This window comes from Diplotaxodon limnothrissa, linkage group LG17, assembly GCF_057381915.1.
Source record: "Diplotaxodon limnothrissa isolate DT_005_m linkage group LG17, D_limnothrissa_male_GT1.1, whole genome shotgun sequence".
Lineage (NCBI taxonomy): Eukaryota > Metazoa > Chordata > Actinopteri > Cichliformes > Cichlidae > Diplotaxodon > Diplotaxodon limnothrissa.
In genome coordinates, this window is record NC_140612.1 from 38,718,580 (window position 1) to 38,743,194 (window position 24,615).

Consider the following 24,615-nt stretch of genomic DNA (forward strand, 5'->3'; position numbering starts at 1 on the left):
TAACCCAAATCTCCACATAGTAACTCAAGTATGATAAAAACCAGTGAACTACATCAGGTATGCAATGATCTTTGGGGAGTATATAAATGATTATATACATATCATCCTTTATATAAATTCACTCCCAACATAGTCCTCACAAAGGGGAAAATATGTGTTTTTGTATGAGGCTGTAAATAAGTTAATTTATGACTGAAGATGAACATTTTAAAATTGGGGACTGACTAACTTTTAAAGCCATCTTCAAATAGCCACTCAAGAAACTAAACTCTTTCCAAAAAAAGCGCCACTACCATGAAAAAATAATATAACTCTAACAATTTATACATTAATAATAAACCATAAAGTATGTTTTTTTCTGTTTACAGCAAGCCTCTCACTTTTGGTAAAGACTCAGATGTTATTAGTGTGAATAGTTGCTTGAGTGGCACGTTTACCAGTCTGGTCACGTCTTATTTGGATGGATGGGCAGATATGATGATGTCCTTTATGAAATAAAAATGTTGCATCCACCATAAATATTTTTTCTCCAGTCAATTAAACCTTTAAATGAAACATAACCCATAACGCTTACAATAATGTGAAAGTTTAGTGGACACCAAACTCTGTTGTCCTTGTTAAATGTAGGTAATCGGGATATGGTCATATGATTTGGACCCAGTGGCGCTCCGTAGAACGATTTCAGGCAGGTTTCAGTTAAATTATTTCAGATAAATACTGCTTTACTATTGTTTTCTTTGTGTCGAAGTCTATTCTGGCATGTCTAACAAAGTCTAAAAAAATCCTTATTTGTTCTTTTTTTGTGCATTTAGAACCTAAATAACTTGAGAAGCAGAGAGACGAGAGAGCACAAACGAAACCGGAAGTAACTATGGGTTACTTCTCTCGCCTTTTAGCTTGTCTTCGGTCTAACCACGCGGAGAGAGGAAAACTTCCCATAATTCTTTGCTCAGCATGGCTGCCTCCTGTTGTCGGCGTGTGTGTAAACAGTTGTAACATTAGCTAAAAGAAAGAAAGAAAAACAAAGTGCAGTTTTCATGAGTCTTTTAAGCCGCACACAGATCTCTGGAAATCCGCTCTTTTCTTATCAAGCGACGAGGCCAAGATGAAGATCAAATCCAAGTCTTCGTATCACAAATCTGAGAACACCTTCAGGGTAAGAGCCCACAAACACTGCGGCGTGTTAATAGTACAGCAGCAAAGACAGAGCTGGGGAAAAGCTAGTTTGGTATGACTCTGTCACATTTAGAATAATTTGTGTACCATCTGCAGCACGTTTAAAGTCATGTGATCTGGGTTTGTTTTGTTTGTTTGTTTGTTTTTGTCTTTTTTAAGTTTCTCACATTTGCTGAAAGACTCGCCAACGTCAACATCAACGTGATCCATCGCATTGACAGAACTGGATCTTACGCTGAGGTTTGGAATCAAAATGTTCCGCTTCTTATTACGAACACCACTCTCATCCATTCATCTGTGTCTTACTGGTGAGGACTGTTTTGCTCTCTTTGCAGGAAGTAGAAACATACTTCTCTGAAGGACTGACAAAATGGAGGGACCTCAACTTGACAGAACATTTCAGTATGTATAAGGAAACATGAAGTATCCCATACTCAGGGGGAGCTTGTGTGTTAGTATTTTATTGAAGAGATTTGCACACAAAGCTAATACTTTTCCTTCACAGCCACGTTTCTGAAAGAGGTTTCCAACAAGAGCCAGTCATTCAACATGCTGGTTTTCCATCAGAAGTCCATCGTGGAATCTCTGAAAACCCACCTGGCCGTCCAAAACAGTCTGGCCTACCAACCCCTGCTAGAGTAAGAAGTATTTTATGTTATTTTTTGTAGCTGTAGGCTTGCATAGAATCATCAGGCTGCAATCTAAGCGCCTAATTTCTTCCTCCAGCCTCGTGGTGCAGCTGGCCAGAGACCTGCAGACCGACTTTTACCCCCACTTCCCAGATTTCTTCCTTCTGATCACCTCACTGCTGGACACAAAGGACACAGAGCTCCTGGAGTGGAGTTTCACCTGCCTCTCCTACCTCTACAAGTACCTGTGGAGGCTTATGGTGAAGGACATGACCAATATCTACAGGTGAGGCATTACATAAAGTCAGAGGGGCGAGTGATTTTTATTTTTTAATGAAATTTGAGATAATCAGGAATCTATTTTTAAGACTTAAAACGACCTAAGGAGCTAGTTTTGGGAAGCAAAGTGGGTGAAAATGGGTGTATGCTTTGTAATTTGACCCTAGAAGTGCTCTGGTTTTCCTTCTGCATCCTTTGCAGGTTACTTGTGTTACTAGAGATCAGATGCACATATGATGGTTAAATGTGAAACCTCTTTCCACCCCACAGTTTGTATAGCAGCCTGCTGGCACACAAGAAGGAGCACATCCGCATGTTTGCAGCAGAAAGCTTCTCCTTTTTGATGCGAAAGGTTGGTGATTTGGGTTCATGTCTCCACTTCTTGTTACTTTTGATTTACTTGTCATCTGCTGCGATACATTTCCATTGAACATCTTCTATTATTATAGACGGTTCTTGTACAGCGCTTTTCTCCTGTCCACTCAGCACTTATTTCTACCTCTAAGTGCACCTTTATCTAACACTCACACACATTCACACGCCGATGTACTTGTTGGGAGGGACTTGGGTTAGCATCTTTCCCAAGGATAGGTTGGCATGCAGACTGGAGCATCCAGGGATCGAGCTGCCAAACTTCTGATTACCGATGACCTGCGCTAACTCCTGAGCTTGTAGCAGTTTCTTTCCTTCTACTGTATTTCTTTATTTGTTGTCGTTTTCCCCGATGAACTGGTGTATCACTTTGTCTGCAGGTTCCAGATCTCGATGCTCTGCTCACCCACGTGTTCTCCGACCTAGAGGAGCACCCTGAGAAGGTGGAGGGAACGGGCCAGCTGCTGTTTGAGATGTGCAAAGGAGTGCGAAACATGTTCCACTCCTGTGCTGCTAATGTGAGTTAACAGAGTGACTGCATGGGATGGACGTCACTTAGGTTGAATTAAGCACTTTTAGGTGTTGTTTATATAACCTGATGTGTTAAGCAACCTTTTTATCTTTCCAGGCTTTCTCTGTGGCATTGCGTAAGCTTGGCCCAACAATGAGCCGTGGAGTCTCTCTCCCGTGGACCTCTGTTAGGGACGCTCTGGATCACATGGCCCAGGCAGCAGCCGATCACGTGGACAGAGAACACATGCTGGTTTTGTGGGAGTCCCTCCAGGTAAGGCTGGACTCTATTTTGTGTCTTTTCTGCGCCTTTTTCACGTGTTTTGATGGCGCCGTGTCCTCTTCTTAAGGCCAGCATGTCGGAGGTGCTGGATATTATGGAGGCAAAGGGGAAAGACGCAGACCCGGCAACAGAGCAGCTGGAGAGCCTTCTGTTCATTCTGCACACCCTGGCATCCCACAAGGGTGGAGCCAAGATTACCAAACCGGAGTCTGTCTGCCAGGTGAGAGGAGAATCTAAGAGATTGAATTATATATAGAAATGCGAGAAATTCCATGGATTATGTGCGGGCATATGAAGGTGGCGTCTCATGGTACGATCTCGTCCTCGCAGACGGTGTTGAGGCTGATTCAGAGCTCGTCTCTGTCAGCTTCCTGCTCCCGTCTTCTTCTCCAGATCACATCCTCTCTGCTCCTCGGGGAGAACGTCAGCCTGCCAAACTCACTCATCCAAGAGACTGTGCAAAAGGTTTGTGCATGTAAAGATGGGTTTTTTGCGTCTGGTGTCACAGTGTGCGTAAGGACTGCATTATAAACACGACCAGAAAGAGAAAGTTGCCCGTTGCTTACGTGCAGACTTTCTGGAAATCTTCTTTATTAGATATTTCGGAGCACTGTGGGGCACGATCTGATTCTGGAGTTCACCAAAGAGATGTTCACCATGAAACAGTTTGAGCAGGTGAGTTCACTTTTTATTTTCCTCTGTTTCTTTTAAATCTCGCGGACTAACTGGCTTCCTCCTCTGCTGTCCTCCAGCTCTTCCTCCCCACCCTGCTGCGCTTCACCACAGGGCTGTTCAACCAAGGTGATGCCCTCTCTCACCACAGCAGCCTGGATGTGCTGGTCAGTCTCATCCTCGCTAAAGCTCCGCCCCCCACAGATGGCTCCATGGCCTTTGAAACCTACCCACTGCTTTTCACCGGTCAGACAACAGGGTGAGATTCTACGGTGAAATGTTATTTTCTACTGTTGTCGTGTCATTTTCCACGAGGTAAATCTGTTTTCTCCTCCAGCAGAGTGTTTAGCAGGAAGGAGGAAATTCAGCGGAGCCATGCGGAGTCAGAGACACTAGCTGTGCCTGAGCTGGTGCTGTCAATGATCAAAATTCCCGATGAGCCGGACCAACCCGTCAGTAACCTCTCGCTGCCGTGGGCTGCACTTGTACTGCTGCCTCATCTCAGGTAACTCCTCCCTGCAGGCAGACTCCTTTTGGTCACGTGTGCAACAGCATTGGTCAAAATGAGGAGGTGGTCAGGAGAGAGCTACAACAGTGAGTGTCTACAGGCATTTGTAAAGCGTCTTAGAGGCTCTGTCATGGTTTGGGGCTTTTGTCAGCCAGTGCTGTTGGGATCTTGTCAAAATTGATAGAAATATGAACACAGAAGCACATCAGTCATGGATTGGCCTCCCCTGGAGCTCGAAGCTCAACGTTGTTTAAGTCATCTTAACCGAGAACAAAACAAAAGGCAGCCAACATCCAGAGAAGATGCCTGGAGAGGATTAGTTTTGGTCCTGCATTGTAGTTTCATACATTCCTTTTTCTCCTGTCTGTTCAATGCGTAAAACTGGCTTTTGTGCTGGGAGCCTGTAGTTTGGACAAAGGTTGCTGTGAGCTAACTTTACTAGTTGTGGCTCAAAGTTGCTGCTGCCAGGGAGCAGAAGTGAGGCATTCAGGAGCCAGGGATCCATCACTTCCTCTGGATTTTCATGGCAAACCCGACCCGAGTGCTTAAAATAAAAACCGACCACACCTCAGAGGCAACCCAGAGCAGCGGTCCCCACCTTTTTTGCGCCACGGACCAGTTTATGTCCGTCAGTATTTTCACGAACCGGCCTTTAAGGTGTCGCAGATAAATATAACAAAATAAAACCAGTACCAAAAAACAAGAAGATTTAGTCGGCGTTGGGGGCCCCTGACCCAGAGAGTTGGGGAAAGTTTCAGTTTTTTCTTTGTCAGCTTACAGTGTATTCATACACAGGCAAAAAAAGAGAGAAACATGTTAAATGTTAATATTTACACTCTTTTGCTTCAGGCCTCTGGCTCCAGCCGCTGTCGTACCTGATGTGACAGCTTTCCTAAACCGCCTCCTGTGTGAGATCGAGGCAGAGAAACTAGGGAAAGGTTTGTGATTATTTGTGTGGTTGGTTTTTTATTAACACAAATGTTTTCATTTGGTTGCAGTTTCATACGGCTCAGTGGGGTAATTAACAAGTACATCCAGAGCAAATAAAATAAGGACTGGAATTAATCATTTACCAACAAGTTAGAATGACTGGTTGTGATTTTAGTTATTTTTTAAAAGTCTGAGTTAACCTTAAACTTCATGTCTGGGATTTCTACAACCCTAAATTTGGGCACCAAAACAAAAACAGATTAAATGAAGGAAAAAATTAAAATACTTTATATATTTAATCTCCCAAAATTTAATGAGGTTTTCCCCAAAACTGGTGAGGGGTGAAAAAGTAAACAATGATTTTTTTTAAAATTGCAAATTGAGTGACTCCTTTCTTTCCTGTCCTCTCTCCAGCTGCTCTGTTCGTAGCCAGGCAAGCCCTGAGCTGCCTCCTGTCTCTGGACAGCTCTGCCCAGCTTCTCTCACTGGTCACGGTGGAAAAAGTCAACTCGATCCTACAGTAAGCTCTGCGTGTGCGACCTAAAACACATTTAGCACCCTTTCTCTGTTGCCGAATGAGTTTCCATCTATTGCATCAGATCAAAACACCTTTCAACAACCTGTAACCGCTGTCGTCGTGATTGTCACAGGAAATTTCCCACAGACCTGTCAGCTCTGCTGCTAGCAGACTTGTACTACACCCGTCTGTCACTCAGTGGGGTTTCAGAGCACCTATCCCACAATGCCTTGCTTGAACTCTACCAGATGCTGTACTGCAACCTCTCGTCCAACATTTCTAAGGTTTGTGCCAGATCACGGGACATTTCAGAATAGTTTAAAGACCAAATTTTCCCCCCTTAAAGTTAAGATATCTCACAACCTGAAGGCGCTGGTGGTTTGGGTGTTGGTGAAAACAGACATATTTAAACACAGTTTTGTTCTTTTTTTAAAATTCAGATTCGTCTGCTGACTCTGAGGCTCTTCTCTCAGTTCGATGCAGAGCTCCCTCCACAGACTGAGGTACAACACCCGCAGATTCTCATTAAACACATTTAAAGTTTGGAGTTATTGGAAATGTTGTTCGACTGTCTTCGTCCAGGGTGAGGATAATGTGGAGGTGCAGTCGGTGTTCGCAGTGTGTCTGCAGGCGCAGTTGGTGCCGGCTTCAGTGCACGACTACAGAGAGAAGCTGCTTCACCTCCGGAAGCTGAGACACGACCTGGTGCCGCGCAGCCTGCCCCGCGGACCTCCTGGCACCATCCAGCAGGTGTGGAGAAGAGCAGTGATGAAAGCATGACAGGATGAATAATGATGCGTGTTCTTTATCATGTGATAAGTTTGTTTTTTTATTGTTGCAGAGAGTATAAATACAGTATGTTGGCATATATAATAATGTTACGGTGGCCCTGAGAGGCCAAATGGGCCGCAACTTAAGAAACACCAGCAATAAGATAAACGCTGCAAAAGCACAAAAACAACGGAAATAGGAAAAAACAGTTTTCCAAAAGCACAAGGGAAGTGTTTCTGGGGAGACAGTAACCCTGACGGACCAGTTGTAGAGGATTCATCGGTTTTATGAGCAAAGTAAAGATGAGAGGCAAGTGTGTTAGCCTAACTATTAGCCTAAAAATCCATCATCAGCATTATGTGAATGATGTGATTAAAACACACTTACCTAGCATGTTTTGGTTCCTGCAACTGGTCCGTCAGATTATTGTCTCCCCAGAAACACTTCCCTTGTGCTTTTGGAAAACAGTTTTTTCTATTTCTGTTTTCTTTTTTCCTGTTTCCGCTGTGTTTTGTGTGCTTTTGCAGCGTTTATCTTATTGCTGGTGTTTTCTTAAGTTGCAGTCCGTTTGGCCTCTCAGAGCCACCGTATAATGTAGTTACAGAGAAGTTATACGAGTCCCGTTTATTTTTAGATGCTTGGGTGGATAACCTTCCTCTTGTTTGACTTCAGGTTCCTCTGCGGTACCTCATTGCAATGCTGTTTGTGAACTTCAGGCCACTGTGGGACCCAGTCATTGAACTTATTGTGTGAGTGTAAAATAATCACGCTTGTTTATACTTCAAGAACCATGTACGTTCCATCATCTATGCTCCAGTCTTGTTACTTGGGCCTTTCTAAATGAGTATGCTGCTATCGAATGCTGGGGATTTGCTCTAAGCTGGCCTTTCTGTCAAATTACAGACATTTGTCTGCATTTCCTTTAAAACTACATTGACACTTTGAGGTATCCATGGAAAACATTTGGCGTAAATGGGTTTCTGTCTTTCCTCGTTGCAGGAGCCATGCCAGAGGCATGGACAACAAGGACTTCTGGATGGTGTACCATGAACATCTGGAGATGGTGGCCGGGCTGGCAGGTAAGGCTGTTTGGTACTTGTGTCACAGCATGTAATTATAATGGCATTTATTTACCTATGAATCCCTTGAACTGCCAAAAACACGTTAAAAGGGAATTCTGCTTTCTGCATGTAACAGAGAAGGAATTGGAAGAAGAAGAAGACGATGATGATGAAGAAAAGCTCAGTGTTCAGAGCGAGCCAGGCTGTGATGTCATTGAAAGCGGGGATGTGGGGACTCTTTTCCTAGAGCAGCTGAAATTGGCCTCCGACCCCAGTGAAAGGACAGACTTCACTAACTTCCGCAGTTTACTGTGGCGTGCTATGGCCCAGTTTACCGACAGAGTGGAGCCACGCAGCCGGGAACTGACCCCGCTGCTGCTCAGGTTTATCAGGTCAGTGTCAGCTGATTGACCATTTTCCTTAAATTCCATCATAAGAATATGTTCTGTTATCTGATCTTAAACTCGGCGCTTGTTTGCAGGAATGAGTTTTATCTCACAGACCTGCTGGTGGCGCCCACTCAGGACCTGAGGAAGAGAAGCGATGCTGCCCTGGAGGATAAATCAGGGATGACTGAGCACATGGAAAAAGGGGAAGAGGAGGAGGAGGCAGAGGAAGGAAGCAAACAGCTGAGGAAGTCCCTTCCAAGAAGAGCAACGGCCAAGTAAGAAATATTTGTAATACTGCTGTCCTCAAAGCGATGACGTTGTTTTCAGGGTTCTGATTTGCAAGCTGTTTTTGATTTTACCATAATTGTTTTACCCACGTTATTGCTCTGATGTCAAAGCGATAGCTGCTTTATTATTTGTAGTTACTAGTGTCATGTCTGGTTTCCATTTTCACTTTAGACTTCATGTAAAGTGTGTTTAAGGTATTTAACTGCACAGCATTCAATTTATTTGTTGGATAATTGTCTAAAAATATCTCCCAAAAAGCCACCTAAGTTCCTTGTTATTAGAGACCACTCTCCTAGATTTCACCTTGATGTGGTTTAAAAGAGCAAGTTATAAAAATACATTTCTCTCCAGGTTTTATGGGGTTAAAAGTGACCAAGAGACCAAAAATGTGTTTGCACCAAACCTTTATCAGATGTTATTTCTGCTTTGACGTTTGGCATTTTACCATGGAAGTCTATGTGGATCGAGTCTCTTTTGGATTCAGCCTCAAGTGGCCAATCAGGGAACTGCAGCTTTTGCCACAATTTCTTTTTTTTTTTTTTTTTCTTTTTTTTTTTTAGCTCTATGGGTTACCAGTTCAATTTAATTCAGCTTTATTTTTATAATTCCAAATCACAAAAACAGTTGCCATCTGGGGCTTTAGACTCTACAATAATAGAGAGAAAACCCCAGCAATCACACTTCCCCCCTATGAACAAGTACTAGGCGACAGTGGGAAGGAAAAACTCGCTTTTAACAGGAAAGAGCCTCCAGCAGACTCAGGGAGGGGCGGCCATGTGTTGCAAGTGCTTGGGCATGGGGGTAGTTTTTACCCAGTGTGCAGAATTAAATAAAGACTTCATAGAATAGAATAGAATTCAACTTTATTGTCATTGCACATGCACAGGTACAGTGCAACGAAATGCAGTTTGCATCCATCCAGAAGTGCTTTAGTGATATAGATATATTACAATATATATTAGCAATAATAAAGATATGTGAGTATATTACAGAAATGGGTCTATTATGGTATGTTATAATGTACACGGTATGAAGTATGTTCATCAACTTATATGTACCAGAAAACTTTCATTTTTTAAATAAAACTTTGATATAACTATAATATAATTATAGTGTATTGTACAGTAAGTAGAAGAACATAATGAACTGAATTTGTCTTTTGTTTCTCAGACAGCTCATCGCTCATCTGAAAGTATTTGCCAAGTTCACCAACCCTCGAGCTCTCTATCTGGAAAGCAGCCTCCGTGAGCTCTATAATCAGGTAGTGCCCAAGTCTGTAGCACACCCTGTCCTTAAAACATACGAGTTGTTCCCTTACTCGAGTCATTTTTGAGGCAGTTGCTATTTTCTTGCAGTTGTATCACAGATTTCTTCTCTTATCTATCTGTTGTTCAGCTGCTCACCCATCAGGATCAGCAGATTCAGCAAGTGGCCCTGGAGTGTGTCATCACGTACAAGGACCCCAACATAGTTCCGTACAAGTAAGGAAACTACCTTAATCACCTCAGGAGACGGAGAGGACGTGATTACAGTGCAATTTCTCTTTGGCAGCAGCTCTCTCTCCCTCCGTCTCTTCTTCAGTGGTTTTATTGTTAAGGCTCTTATCATCAGCCCTCTGTGGTTACAGATGTAGGAATGCTGAGTTCCACCTCCGTGCTGTTTCTGTCTGACATTATGTTCTCTGCTGTCTGTTATCAAGATATCCATTTACCACACATTCAGCCAAGCTGCAGACAGACGGTCTGATCCAGGGGCCGTTAGCATTACAGACACGTGTGTGTGTGTGTGTGTGTGTGTGTGTGTGTGTGTGTGTGTGTGTGTGTGTGTTGCTTTGTTCAGGATCAGCCTGACACACTGAGCTGCTTTCAGAGTCTTAATTACATTATTTTGTAGATGGAATTCTTATTCTTTCATATGACACATGTATTGTTTGTGCTTATGAAACTTATTACAATATGGAGAAGATATTTTAGCAAAGGTTCTGCAACACCTTTACAGAGTGATTAGACCTGCGTGTGTGTGTCTGCATTTTTTCAGGGAGAATCTTGAGAGGCTATTGGATGACAAACACTTCAAAGAGGAAATCGTCCATTTCAACATCTCTGAGGAGACCGGAGTGGTTGATGCTTCCCACAGAGGCAAACTTATACCGCTGCTCATGAGGTACTGTACAAGTTCCACTGTAAAGGTAGAGGCAGCATAAGCATGCATGAGCAATATCATCATTTTAATTTACCACACAACAACAACAAAGAGAAGGTGTTTTGCCCAAAACTTCTGACTCTTGCACAGTATTTTTACTTGGTTGTTAAATAAGGTTACATATTGCGTTTTTAGTTCATAGATGAACTCTGGTGTCCTCGAGAAAAAGAGGATGTTGCTTTTGTTCAGATTCTGGCTGTTGGTCTGATAACCTCCAGTTACTGAACATTTCTTCTGTGTTTTGCTTTTTTAATAGTGCGTCTGATAGCAATTACAGGGAACAAGCTTCTTGTTCTGCATTACATCCGTCCAGTGTTTTACATAAATCAGTATGATCACAGCTTCATGCTGTGGATTTGTGGAAAAGTAGTAAAACATTTTTACTACCTTTAACTTTCATTTCTACATTTATTTTGGCTTTAAGGGGAAAATTTCTTTCAGATAATCCCGTATTTTATCGTAAGTTTGTACAGCTCAGTGTTGTGTTGTGTACGACGCAGGATCCTGTTTGGTCGTCTGCGCTCCAAAGCAGGCAGCAAGTTTCAGGGGAAGGCGAGCGCTACCTACCGGTCCTCCATCATTCTACGCTTCCTGGCAGGATGTCAGGCTGAGGAGCTGGAGATGTTCATTGACCTGCTTTTTGAGTCAGTCAGCCATCACTGCCAAGGTAGGATATGAAAACGTCACAAGTAATTTATAAAAACAGACAGAGTGTCAACGGGTAGCAATTAATCCGAGTCAGTTTGTGGTAAAATGTGCATCTTGTCTGCAACGCATCGCTTTGTAGTGAGGGACTTGATTCAACTGGTGCATTCCTACATAAAAGGAAGGTTGCAGAGTGCCTGCATCTATTTACAGTTTATATATACATTTTCTATGTTTGTAGAACGGCAACAGATGCTCGACTTTTAAGGCTTTATTAGAAACAGATGCCATGTAGTTTTGTTGAGAGCCCGAAGTAATATTGGACAACATTGTTGCACATTATCAGATAATCCAAGCGAGATCATCTAGCAAAGTGCTTCCACAGACTATTTGGGTACAACAGGCACTCGCAGAGAGCTGCAAACCAATATTTCATTCATCGTTTCCTCCTCCTGTGTCCTCAGGTTCATGTCTGGCTGCAGTTCAGAGGGCGGTAGCAGAGACCGACCTGTGTGCTGTCCTGCCGCTGGGCCGTCTTCACAGCCTGCTGAACACTATAAATGTGGTGATCCAGAAACTGGGCCACCTCATCCACGTCTACCTGCCCAAAGTGCTGCAGATCCTAGTGTGTGTCACAGCGTCCGTGTCCACCATTTTGGACCAGAGAGAACAGGTAATCAGAATTATTCTTTCAGGGTTGAAGTTGTTTAATAGTCCTAACACTTTTTAACAGTCCTTATTACTTTCTGTAAAACATAAAAATAAAGAAGTTCGTATCTGCTTCCTCAGCTGCGAGCAGGCTGCATCAATCCTCTGAAGAACCTGAGGAGACTCGGGATCCTGAGGATCCTGGACTTCTTCAATTGCTTCGACACCTACAGCTTCAGGCCGGATGAGATTGATGCTGTCTTTGAGGCAGCGGTCTGGCCTCAGGTCAGAGAAAGATTTTTGTATTCTTACTGAGTATTTCTTTACTTTGTCCCGGCTTTCTGATGAGTTTAAATTTGTTTTTTATATGCAGGTGCGCCGTCTCCCAACAGAGAGCACCTACTCCCCCACCCCTCTGCTGAAACTTATCCATGTGTGGTCCAAAGATGCCAGGTCAGCATCCTTCACAAATGTTTCTGAGTGTCGGCTGAAAGCTTCATCCAGGCTTAGTAAAGCGTGCTCAAAGATATATTTTTTTTACCGTCTCAGGTACTTCCCCCTCCTTGCCAAGCAGAAGCCGGACCACCCAGAGTGCGACATCCTTCTAAATGTCTTCGCCCTCCTCTCAGCTAAGAAAGTATCTCCAGCAACCATCGCAGTAGTAATGGACATAGCCGAGTATTTGGCAACAGCTGCAGACTTTGTTGCCTCAGAAACTGAGACGGAGCTCAGTGTCAACGGCTGTGTGTTTCCACAGCCTGCAGAGGGAGCTCTCATCGCAGCAGGTTAGCAGATCGTGACAGGAATTTGATGGCGTTATTTTTGTGCTTCTATTCAGAGCGCATGTAAAAAAAGTTTGCAAGCACAAATGTTGCATTTTGAGGAGAAAATTATTTTGCGTGAAGAAAAGTTTAATTTGAGCAAACAAAATTAATTTCCGCGTGCAAGAAATGCATTTCAGTGTTTGCTATTATCCATATACACACATATACACACACAATAACAGCCCCTCTCGCTCAGTTGTTGCCACAAAACTAACCAATCACAGACTGGCAAAAATTCTGATTGGCTGTTACAGTCTCCGATCAGCTCGCTAGCTACTGCATTCCGGAAAGACGGTCCAAAATGCAGCTAAGTCAATTTTTTGGTTAATATGTTTAATTATTTTATTTTAAAGTATTCTAATTTTTTTAAGAGGATTGTTAGTTTTAATCTAGTTTAAACCCAACCACTCCACTGGACTTAGCTACATTCTAGGATGTAGAATAGGATTCATTTCCCTCTGCTGCTGATCACCGTTAAACGTGCACATGTTGTATCCTCCAGATTCACTTACTCAAGGCTCCAGATTGCTGCTGCCTCACATTCCCATGCTGCTGCGCTACTTCAGCGGAATTGTACGCAACACAGACAGACTCAAGAAGAAGAAGTTCAGGGCACAGGTGGCCAAAGAGCTCAACATCCTGTCCAAGTGAGTTGAATGTCAAGTGACTCATTTTGGGTTGAGATAAAGGTTATGATTATGATTGTGGTTGTGGTTATCGTTATACACGCGGTTGACTCTTCCCCAGCTAACAGTAGGATGTGTTACTCTCTCGCTGCCAGGGTCAGCCGATTCGTGAGCAGCAAGGAGCAGAGCTCGATGCTTATCAGCCTGCTGCTTCCTTACCTCCAGAAAGGCAACAAATCACAAGTAAGACTTACAACTGAGTTTGTTGAACCTTGAAATTACAGTCATTTAACAATCTGTAGTAATTAATTAATTAATTTATAAAAACTTTTACATAAAAGCCAGAGTTTTGCAGTGTTATGGTGTGTGCTCGAGAAGTTCCGCTCAAGATAAACTTTGTTTCAGGAGACAGAAATCGACCTCCTGGCCACCATACAGAACCTGCTGAGACAGTGTGACAAGCCCTCCGCCTTCCTCCGGCCGCTCAGCAAACTCTTCTCCATCATTCACAACAAGCTGCCAAGGCAGGCCCTCACCAACGTCTTCAAGGTACAGCAGAGAACTAATGCAGCGTTACGCTGTCTGGAACTTATAATATAGGCATGGTGAGATCAACCATCAGCCTGTGGACAGATGCAAAGCAGGCCAGAGCACTTAATCTCACCATTTTCTCCACCACAGTCCTGTTAGCCACTGTGTTGAAATGTGTTTGGCTTTGGGTTATTTTTATTTATTTATTTATTTATTCTTATTCATATCGGGGGGAGGTGGATGACTGTATTTGAAGTTACCAGCTAAGAGTAAATGATACTCAGCAAAAATAAAATAAAAATTCGACTACTTTTCCAGTTCACTGCACACCTAGCTAGCTAGCTGCTATAGCGGCCATGTGTTGGCTCCCGCCTGTCGTTCTGTCATTCAAAGCAGCCACGCCCCTATTTAGGCCTAATTTTAAGCCTTAGTTGAAAGAGGTGCATTATGTAAAAATTCAACACCCTGTCGGCTGTTATGAACTGAGAATTTTGTACCAGACATGTGAGTTGGTGAATTTATCATGAGAGTCTATGGGGATTGACTGGTTTTTTAGAGTCAGCCTCAAGTGGTCATTCAAGGAACTGCAGGTCTTTAAATTTCTTCTTGTTTTCACTTAGCTACACCGCACTGAATATCCTTTATGTTAGCTAAACTGTTCTGTGACAGTGCATCAAGCCACATAAAATAAAAAGAGAGATGTGTTCACTCCTGTACAACATTAGCTGTGGGAATTATTGTATGTCGTTACACTGGGTGTCCAAAAATATAATAATATAATAATGAAACATAAGGCCTGGGGGCCAGAAGTGGCCCGGCACTGGAAAATGTGAAGGGGGAAATCAAATTTGAACTTTGAACTGTATTTTCACAAGTTTTGCAGATTTTTCTACTGATACAGAACTTTCCCATAACCATTCATACTACACTAATGTAATCCAGTATATAGATTTCTGTAATTTTAAATGTTTACTGCTTACAGTTTAAGCCGGTATTCCTTCATTGTGTAGAAAGTACTGCTGAAACTGCACTTCTTTTTCTAATAATAAAATATCTCAGGGATCGAATTTGTAGTTAAGCTTTTGTATACTGACAGAAAGTGGAGTTTGACCAGTCTGGTGGGCTGTATGTGGCCTGCGATGGCCAGTGTAAATGAAGAAAAATAACCAAAATAGCAAATAACCAATGTTCTTATAAAAAACAGTTAAAAGAAAGTTGTTATTAGTTTTTGTAGCCCTTTTAATTGACTCCTCCTGTGCGCTGCTCTGTTCTCAGACTCTGTCGGATCTGGACCCTTCACTCACATACATCACTGACTTGGCAACAAAGGTGAGATGACTGTGATGAGGAACATTAGAGAGGAAATAATGTCCAACTTTTCTACAGGTCTGAACTGTAACCTCTGCCGTCATGTTCAGTCTGGGTCACGATACAAAGAGCAGCAGCTAACGGGCTTTTCCTGTGCTCACCTTTGCAGCTGAACGCGTTTGACAGTCGACACTTGGATGAGATCCATTTTGACGTGCGTCTGACGGCGTTCCAAGACGCCACCAGACGAGTTAAAGGCATGCAGACTCTGGACCTGGACTACATCAGCACTGTCATGCACAATTGTTTCCACACCTATGAGGTAAATAAATATTCACTGTTACACTTTAGAAGTTGTTTACCTTCAGGATAAACATTTCATTGGCTGATGTTTTGCTTCTATTCTCATCTCGCTCCTCCGATGCAGATCGGGGACATGTCACTGGGAGACAACGCCACCTTGTGTCTGTCTGCAGTGATCGCCCAGCTGGCAGCGGTCGGGCCCGGAGAACAGATCTACAGGGACGTGGTGCAACACATCATCCTGGACGCTGTGCACAAGGGCCTCCGCAGCAAAACGGAGGTAACAGCTGTAACTATGGTTACCGCTTTCTTGTTTCTGTCAAATGACACAGATGCTGTGAAGCCACTAAACTCACTTGCTCACTCTGTTGTGCTTCTTTATCTTTCAAGAGTGTGCAGCATGAGTATACAACCATACTGGCCTGCCTGGTGAAGACCTTTCCTTCCAAGAAAGAGTTTAGAGACCTGGTGCAGCTCGCCAACTACAGCGACCCCGAGTCTGACTTCTTTGAGCATATGAAGCACATCCAGGTAAAAGAGGGAACACAAAAGCTCACACTTCTGCCTTCTCCTCCTCCTTTATCCCACTGATCACCTTTTCTCTCTGTTCAGATCCACCGTCGGGGTCGTGCCCTGAGGAAGCTCGCCAAACAGCTGACCGAGGGTACGGTGCTGTTGACGCCTCGTTCCCTCCAGAACTACATCATGCCGTACGCCATGACGGCCCTGCTGGACGAAAAGATGCTGAAGGTTACTTGATTGTGGTTTCATTTTAAAAGTTAAAGACGTATTTTTTTCCTTTTTCTTTGTGTCTAAAATCTTTCCTCTTTCTCCTCCTTCCATACTGCAGCATGAGAACATGATATCAGCATCGGTGGAGGTGGTGGGCGCGGTATGTCGCAGGCTCACCTGGTCCAAATACCTCTACTACCTCAAGCAGTTCGTCCACATCCTGCAGACAGCGCAGGCTGAACAGAAACTGGCTGTCAGGTAAGGTTGCATATATTTGTAATCTGAGTATATCTTTTTTGTCTTTTCTTTTTACACTACCTGTTGTTCTGCTTTACTTGCTCCAGTTTGCTGGTCACAGTCTTGGAGGCTTTCCATTTTGACCACCAGACCCTCAGCAGAGAAATGGAAGCCGCCAAAGCCAGAGAGGGTGAGCGGCTCTGGGGGGTGACATGAATTTTGTTGACTAACTACATGAATAAATGAAGTAAAGAAATATAAATGTGTGTCTTTGGGAAGCTGGGAGTGTGGAAATCAACGCAGACGACGAGAACGTAGCTGCGGATGACGAATCTGACGCGAGCGACGATGAGGAAGCGATGGAAGTCGATGGTAATGCTTCCACTGATGTCACCATGGAAATGGAGGAAGCTCCTGCCACTAAAGTCAAGGCGCAGGCAGCTCCTAAATTATCCACGGCAGTGAGTGGACTGCCGCAGAGCGCGGAGGAGTTGGAGTCTCTGATTGGTTTGATCCATCAGACTGTTAATGAGAGCGTCCTGCCCCGTCTCCACAAGTGTCTCAATGCAAAGGTACGATGCACACGAACGTGTGGATGTGTTGGTAGTTTTTCTAAAAACCTTCAGGAGCAGAGTGTTGGTGATAATGTGTGGGTTTCCTCCAGGTGAAGCGTGACGAGGAGCACAAGGTAGTGAAGTCAAAGGATGTGAAAGACGAGGAGGTGGTGCGGATACCAATCGCCTTCGCCATGGTCAAACTAATGCAGACGCTGCCTCCGCACGTCATGGAGGTCAACCTCCCCGGGTACGCAGCCGTGTGTCCATAAGCACAAAAAAGATCATCTGCTGTGTATTTCAAACCTTAGACAGTAATATGACATCCGATTGATTATTTCTGCTTCTGTTACAGGATTCTGATCAAGATTTGTGTTCTGCTGAGGAACCGTTTCCAGGAGATCCGTGACGTGGCAAGGGGAACTCTGGTGAAGATAATCGAGACTTTAGGCTGCAGATACCTGCAGTACCTGCTCAAAGAGATGCAAGGCGTTCTGGTCAAGGGATACCAGGTAGGAACACACACGCAACAATGCAGTCCTGCAAACATCAATAAATGCTTCAGGTCACCTTAGCTTTAATATAGCGCACGCATCATGCAGCAGTATGTGCTTAAAAGAGTACCTCAAGTAGAAGTATGCCAACATAAGTACAAGTAAGTAAAACGTGATAAAAGAGCGTGACAGTTATGTTTTTATGTGCATGCTCAGACTTGTATGAGTACATGTAATTGAGCTAACCCTAGACAGGAAATATAATCTAATGTTACAGTTGATGTCATAACAGTAGAAACCTTTGTTGACATGAGGCAAACCTGATCAGCCTAATATTTGTCTGTTTTTGTCCCTCCTCCATCCAGCTCCACGTGTTAACATTCACAGTGTACCAGCTGCTCTCAGCTCTCACTCCAACCCTAAAGAGTGGAGACCTGGACCCCTGCATGAACATGCTCATTGATGTAAGCTTGACGTCTTTCAGGAACATTTTTTCTTTTTACTTTTTTGTGTTTATATTAATCTCTGTCCCCCTATTACACTCTCCTCCTCTCTGTTATTGTTGCTCCACTGACCAGATCTTCAATAACGAGCTGTTTGGGACGGTCGCCGAGGAGAAGGAAGTGAAGGGTATCGTTTCCAAGCTGATGGAGGCCCGCCACAGTAAGAGCATGGACTCGTACGAGCTACTGGCACAATTCTGCAGCAAGGAGAGCATCACCAAGCTCATACTGCCCCTGAAGGAGGTGAGGAGGGGTTTGAACTTAGAAACAGAAGATAATTGGTAATCAGTCACAGTGGCGGATAATATTTCCAAGTGGCCAACAAGATTTTTTTGTTTGTTTTTTGTCAGTTTTAAGATTACCCTGACAGGATGAAGATGCATCTAAATGTGCCAAATAATGAATTATTGACTGATTGTCAGGTTATCAAATATAAAATGTAAAAAAATATTTTAAAAATCAATAATTATAAAAAAGCTAAAAATAAAGATGGTTACATTCGGTTAAATTTTTTAAAAACTTTCCAGCAGACTTATTGACATGAAATATTTGGCAATCAGGCGCTACTGATCACATAAATCATGTTTCTTGCCTTTACTAAGACTTTGATTAATGTACAAACACAAGGTTACCTGCCTAGCTAAATACCCTTTGTGAAGGCCTCTAATAATGACTTTTTTTACAATTAGTTTTCTGTTATAACTTATCTGCACTCCAGTAATGTTTTCGGGATGAAATCACCTGAGCTCTTTTTCTTCTTTTTAACTTATAGCTTTTAAAATCTCTAAAATCTATTATTAAGTAACAAAGTAATTAAGTAACAACTTTAAACACAAAAACATATAAACAATAATCATAGCTAGTACTTACATGGAGTTTACAAAAAATTGCAAAGCATTTCTTAACATCAGTGAAGTAACAGCCCTACTGTGTGGCTAGTTTAGCTTCATTAAAAATGCTATCTAACATACTTGAATTGTCAGCTAGTTAGCTACCTAGGTAGTTAGCTAACTAGCTGCTGGATTGAATTAAATATAACCATATATTTAATACACATCCGTTTTATATAACTCTTGTACATAAATAAATTTTGTTAGCTGTTTTAGCTAGCTAGCGTCTTTAACATTACTTAATAGTATTTCTTTCTTAATTTTTAAGTCCATGTTTTCTTTCGTTAGCAACAACATTTTTAACTAAATTGTTAATTATTAACAACAAAATTCATACGTCGAACAAAATGCCGTTGTCGATACAAATTTTGGTGAAATTTGGTGACGGGTATATTACGCACGTATATAACTTTTATTCTAACGTTTATTTTTCTCAAACCAGATCTTGGAGGCTACATCGAGTTTGAAGGTGTGTAATCGGGTGGCTGCAGTACTGCGGCGACTGGTCTCAGGTCTGCTTGTCAACAGCGGCATGACTTCGCAAGACATCCTTCTGCTGAGCCATGGCCTTGTCAGCCAGAGCCTGCCACTTCTAACAAAAAGAGACCGGTACACACACACACACACACACACACACACACACACACACACACAGTCTAATATCAGAGTGCAATAAATTATTTCTAATATTTTGTCCAATTTCCTGCCTATGTCATGTTTGCTTGTAGGGACAAAGCATCAGCTAAGCCTCCCCCAGATCCCAGACTGCCCCCTCCCAGCTGTCTGCTCCTGCCTCCCACTCCAAAGAGAGGAGGTCAGAAAGCTCCCGTCAGCAGCCGCACCAACATGCACATCCTGGTGGATGCCGGCCTCAAGGTGCGCTTTCTCCAACAATACGAATGATCTCTGTAACATGGCACCCTGTACTTTTATCTCAAGAAGGAATAAATGTGTGTTAATGTGTGCACGTGTCTAATGCTCAGCTGCTCCACCTGAGTTTGAAGAAATCCAAAGTGACATCATCCGATCCCTCAGTCCTGGAAATGCTGGATCCTTTTGTGCACTTGTTGCTCACCTGCCTCGACTCCATGCATGTCAAGGTACCAACACTTACCTGGGCATCTTTTTATTTCGTTTATCATGGATTGCTTAAATAAACCTCCATCAACCTCTGCTTGTGTCCCTCTCAGGTGATCACAGAGGCTCTGATAGCGTTCACTTGGCTGTTAAAGTTCCCTCTGCCAGCAGTAGAGCAGAACGCTGGGCAGCTGACCAAGCAGCTCTTTGTCCTGCTGAAGGATTACTCCAAGGCTGGAGCCGCCCGCGGGGAGAACTACCACCTGGTCCAGAACTGCTTCAAGGTATAAAATGCATCGTACTCTTTAAAGTGAGGTTTAAAGATGATCGAGAATGAGGTAACATGTTTTCTTTTTCCTAGGCCATGACAGTTCTGGTGAAGAATGTGAAAACCAACAACATCTCTGAGACGCAGCTGCAGGTGCTTCTGGGATACGCCGAGGAGGACATCTACGACCAGTCTCGCCAGGCTACTGCCTTCGGTCTGCTCAAGGTAAACCAGTGGAGCTGTAGTCAGAAACATTTCTAATGTAATGTGCAGTGTGCTTACGTGTGTGTGTGTGTGTGTGTGTGTGTGTACACTCCAGGCAATTCTGTCCAGGAAGCTCGTTGTTCCCGAGATGGAGGAGGTGATGAAAAAAGTGGCCAAGTTGTCGGTTACTGGCAGCAACGCTATGATCAGAATCCACTGTCGACAGGTACAAACTCCTTTTCTGCTTTCACACCGACTCATTGGCAGACTCTCAGGTGCAGCTTCTAAATGATGTTTTTATGTGGTGCAGATCTATCTGAAGTACCTGCTGGACTACCCGCTGGGGAAGAAGCTGAAACTACACCTGGAGTTTGTGGTGGCACAGCTGCGCTATGAGCAAGACACGGGCAGGGAGTCAGTGCTGGAGATGCTGGCATACATCTTCCAGACTTTCCCTCAGGTGTGTAAAAATATACAAAATAATAGAAACGGCATACTCTGCAGGATAATGAAATCCAGCCGCACTGCACATTCACAACATCGGTCCTGTTGTCAAACATTGCTTCTTCTTTTCTTACCCTCCCATTCAGAAAATTCTCTTGGGGCACAGCGCTCTGTTCTTTGCCCCGCTTGCTCTTGTTGTGGTCAACGATGACTCGGCGCGGTGCAAGAAGATGGCAGCCATGGCCATCAAGACTCTGCTCACACAGTTGGACTCGAACAACCAGAACACGCTGTTCTCCATTGTCAGCACTTGGCTGAATGCAGAAAAGGTACATACAAAAACGCTTTACTGGTTTGGAACTCATTTGCTCTTCATACGTGCTTTATTTCTTGGTGGAAAAGTTTCCAGTTCTTAGCTGAGAGGAGTGGCCCTCGCTGCGGTCTTCAGTTGCTGTAACCGATCTGCTTCATTGTTAGACGTGTGCGTTCAGAAATGCTCTTTTGCATTTTGGTTGTGTTTTTATGAGTGACTGTTTCCTTCCCATCTGTTCAAAGCACTCTGGCCGTTCTCCTGAAACAGGATGTTTTATGTTTATCGGATTATTCTCTGTAAACCCTGTTGGTGGTTGTGTGACCAGCAGCTTCCGAAATACTCAAACCATCCCTTCTCGCACCAATAACCACGCCACGTTACTTAAATCATCTTTCCTCCCCATTCTCATGCTCAGTTTGAATTTCAGCGGGTTGTCTTGACCATGACTACATCCCCAAATATGTGGAGTTGCTGCCATGTGATTGGCTGATTAGATATTTGAATTAATGAGAAGTTGAGCCGGTGTACCTAAAGTGGCCCGTGACTGTATAGATTTTTGCAGGGGAACAGTTTTACAGTTTGCTTGTTTTTTAGTTAAAGTGAACCGTTATAATAGATAATTTTTAACGTTTTGTTTATATTTTATAGTGTAGTAATGTCAAAATTAGTGCAGTCAGCGTTATTAACGCGGCTAATCCCCGCTAGCGAGTTAACGCGGATCGCCCCATTTAGCCCTCGCATGCGGTGATCCGCGTTAACTCGCTAACGGGGATTTGCCTCGTGAATGCGGTTATGGCGTTAACGTCCTATTAACGAGATTAACGCTAACAGCACTAGTCAAAATTTATGAAGGGCCAAAATCCACAATAAATCATTCATCGGTCACATTTATTTACTATAAGCAGTTAGGAGATGGTTACATAACTGACTGGTTGATGTAATTTGTTTAATTGTGCATGTAGTGGCTACATTTGGAAATAGTGACATTAAATTAATAAGCTGCATGAAAGATTACATTTCTTCAACAGAAAAACAAACTTGATGCACTTATGTCTTGTGTCAATTATTTATTTATTCAACATTTGGCAGTTTTGGCCCTCCATATATTAAAGGTCCTATTACAAAATCTGTCCTTGTATAAACTGAGAAATGTTCTCCTTCCCAGGTCAGCCTGCGGCGTCTCGGGGCACAGATATGCGGCCTGTTCGTGGAGGTGGAGGAGGAGAAATTTTCCCGTCGACTGGAGGACCTGCTGCCGTTGCTGGAGAAGGAGATCGACCCCGACAACTATGAAGATGTGAGTCATCACACAGGGAGGAGCAGAAGTGCGATTGAAGGCAGTGAGTTCAGAATAAATGATTAATTTGTAACCTTCTCTTTCAGATCGAAGAGGAGCAGGAGGAGAAAGGAGCTGACAGGCTGCTCTTCAGTTATCTGACTCTCCTCACTAAGCTGAGCAAACACTGTGGATTCCTGGAGCTCAGCAAGCCTAGTGACACACTCCGGAACATCTGGGGTAAAGAGCGCACATGTATCACCTCGCCGTTACTGACAAATGCATTCTGCACATGCTCATTAAAACATGTCTTTGCCTTATTTTAGGTCACATCGAAGCCCACCTGCGGTACCCTCACTGCTGGGTGTGGCTAACGGCCTCACAGCTTTTCGGCCAGCTGTTTGCAGCTCACCGGGCAGAGCAGCTGGTCGCCGTTTGGAGAGGCGAAGGAGATGCTTCATCAGAGTTGGCAGCCACCGACTTTATCACCTGCAACCTGGATAAGAAGGTAGAGCCAAGATGCTTGTTTTTGTTTTTTTCCCCTCTTGCAGCAGACTTCATTTCTGCATCTTATATTTTAAATGAAATCTTCTTTCCCTTTGTTTTCTGAAATCTAGATGAGAGAGTTGGCGCTGTCTTTTTGCTATCAGCTGCAGTCCAAGTACCTGGACACGGCGTCAGGAGAGCAGGTGCGCAAACCCCACCGAGCCACACACCTGCCTTCCTGCACCTCATACATTTAAAGATCAGCTCATACAGGTGTTTGGCTAACAGAGGCGCTTCTGCTTCACCCACAGGTGATCAAGAACTTGCTGTTCGTCGGCAAGGTGATCTACCTCATTTCCCCCGAGTCCCAAATCATAACTCCTCAGGAAGAAGAGAAAGAGGGAGAGGATGAGCAAATGGAGAATGGTGATGAGGGAGATGAAGAAGAGGAGGAGAGAGAGGAAGAGGGAAAAGAAGAGGAGGAGGAGGAGGAAGAAGATGACAAAGAAGACAGGCCTCCTTCCCTGCTGTGGCTGATGAAGAAGCTGTCTCTGATGGCAAAGAGAGAAGCTGCATATGCTCCCAAAGTTCCCCTCAAGGTAAACTTAGAAACACTTGTCTTGTTTTTTTTAAACCCAGTGATGATTTGAAGTGCCCGTAATGTGACACTGTTTGTCCTTCACTGTGATTTCTCTCAGAGAACGTGCGTGTTTAAGTTCCTGGGAGCAATGGCCATGGACTTGGGGAAAGAACGGCTCGCCCCGTATTTGACCACAATAATCACGCCACTGTACAGAGAGCTGGACAGCACATACGCAGACCAGGGTAACTGCTCTGAACCAGTGTTGCCAAGAATAAAAAAAAACCATCCTGACAAAAAGTGTTAGATACACCGAATGACCCCTGTTGTCTCCTAATCTCTGATCCAGATCCCACACTGAAGAACCTTGCTCAGGAGCTCATCGAGCTGATGAAGAAACATGTGGGCCTGGAGAGATTCTCCCTGGCCTTCTCTGCCGTCCAGAAGGAATTCTCACAGAGACGAGCGGCACGCAAACAACACAGAGCCATGCAGGTATGATAGACATCGCAATGAGACACACACGAGAAACAGCTTTAATTTGCCATCGATCGTCCTCACAATTTCTCCTCCGGTCTCTGCAGGCGGTCGCAAACCCAGACATCGCTGCAAAGAAGAAGCTGAAGAAGCACAAGAACAAAATCGAAGCCAAAAAGAGGAAGATCGAGTTCCTCCGGCCTGGATATAAAGCCAAGAAGCAGCGAAGCCACGCGCTCAAAGACCTGGCCATGGTGCAGTGAGCCGAGGACGCTAGGAGGGGATGAAAGCTAGGCCAGCTGATGCAGAACAGACTCAAAAGGAAGCATGGATAAGAGTATACCCAGAATCCTGTGGGCTTCCGATTCAACTTAACACAAAAGACCAAACAGAAGCTTGACTGTGTGTACAGAGCAAGGACGCTGTGGAAAAACCCAGAATTAACGTCTGTTACACGTCACGGCGCAGCACTCATTCATGTGAATTGCAAAGCTGGAATCTATTTTATATCTTCTTGCTGTGAACAGGCTACAGTTTTGCCCCAATTTCTATCCCGTGCAGTTAAATGTACATGTATTTGTAATTAAAAAAGATCCATCTGTTTATTG

The 24,615-nt window shown here is 43.7% G+C and overlaps 1 protein-coding gene across 1 annotated transcript; it reads left to right on the top strand.

Annotated features, from left to right (window-relative positions):
• The first annotated feature begins 849 nt into the window (after positions 1 to 849).
• On the top strand, positions 850 to 24,593 carry utp20 (UTP20 small subunit processome component). Its single transcript, XM_085376111.1, has 61 exons — positions 850 to 1,156; positions 1,336 to 1,416; positions 1,512 to 1,578; positions 1,682 to 1,814; positions 1,903 to 2,091; positions 2,355 to 2,436; positions 2,837 to 2,974; positions 3,085 to 3,240; positions 3,317 to 3,469; positions 3,580 to 3,714; positions 3,847 to 3,924; positions 4,002 to 4,180; positions 4,262 to 4,426; positions 5,279 to 5,367; positions 5,774 to 5,879; positions 6,010 to 6,160; positions 6,317 to 6,379; positions 6,459 to 6,626; positions 7,320 to 7,396; positions 7,647 to 7,726; positions 7,845 to 8,100; positions 8,190 to 8,372; positions 9,556 to 9,646; positions 9,781 to 9,866; positions 10,423 to 10,548; positions 11,088 to 11,254; positions 11,697 to 11,905; positions 12,022 to 12,165; positions 12,254 to 12,333; positions 12,430 to 12,665; positions 13,207 to 13,351; positions 13,486 to 13,573; positions 13,736 to 13,879; positions 15,137 to 15,190; positions 15,339 to 15,491; positions 15,597 to 15,752; positions 15,863 to 16,003; positions 16,085 to 16,222; positions 16,323 to 16,462; positions 16,549 to 16,631; positions 16,721 to 17,013; positions 17,106 to 17,245; positions 17,351 to 17,507; positions 17,855 to 17,953; positions 18,068 to 18,235; positions 19,325 to 19,491; positions 19,611 to 19,758; positions 19,866 to 19,982; positions 20,073 to 20,243; positions 20,321 to 20,452; positions 20,547 to 20,657; positions 20,742 to 20,891; positions 21,022 to 21,204; positions 22,354 to 22,485; positions 22,572 to 22,704; positions 22,791 to 22,972; positions 23,082 to 23,153; positions 23,262 to 23,549; positions 23,649 to 23,775; positions 23,880 to 24,025; positions 24,115 to 24,593. Exons 1-61 carry the CDS (start codon positions 1,106 to 1,108, stop codon positions 24,268 to 24,270), a joined length of 8,433 nt encoding a protein of 2,810 aa, XP_085232237.1. The 5' UTR covers positions 850 to 1,105; the 3' UTR covers positions 24,271 to 24,593.
• The last annotated feature ends 22 nt before the right edge of the window (positions 24,594 to 24,615 follow it).

Coding starts and splice junctions, on each gene's coding strand:
- utp20 (XM_085376111.1), top strand. CDS start 1,106: ATGAAGATCAAATCCAAGTCTTCGTATCACAAATCTGAGAACACCTTC. Junction 12,666..13,206: donor GGGAGCTCTCATCGCAGCAG/GTTAGCAGATCG, acceptor TGTATCCTCCAG/ATTCACTTACTCAAGGCTCC. Junction 24,026..24,114: donor AACAACACAGAGCCATGCAG/GTATGATAGACA, acceptor CGGTCTCTGCAG/GCGGTCGCAAACCCAGACAT.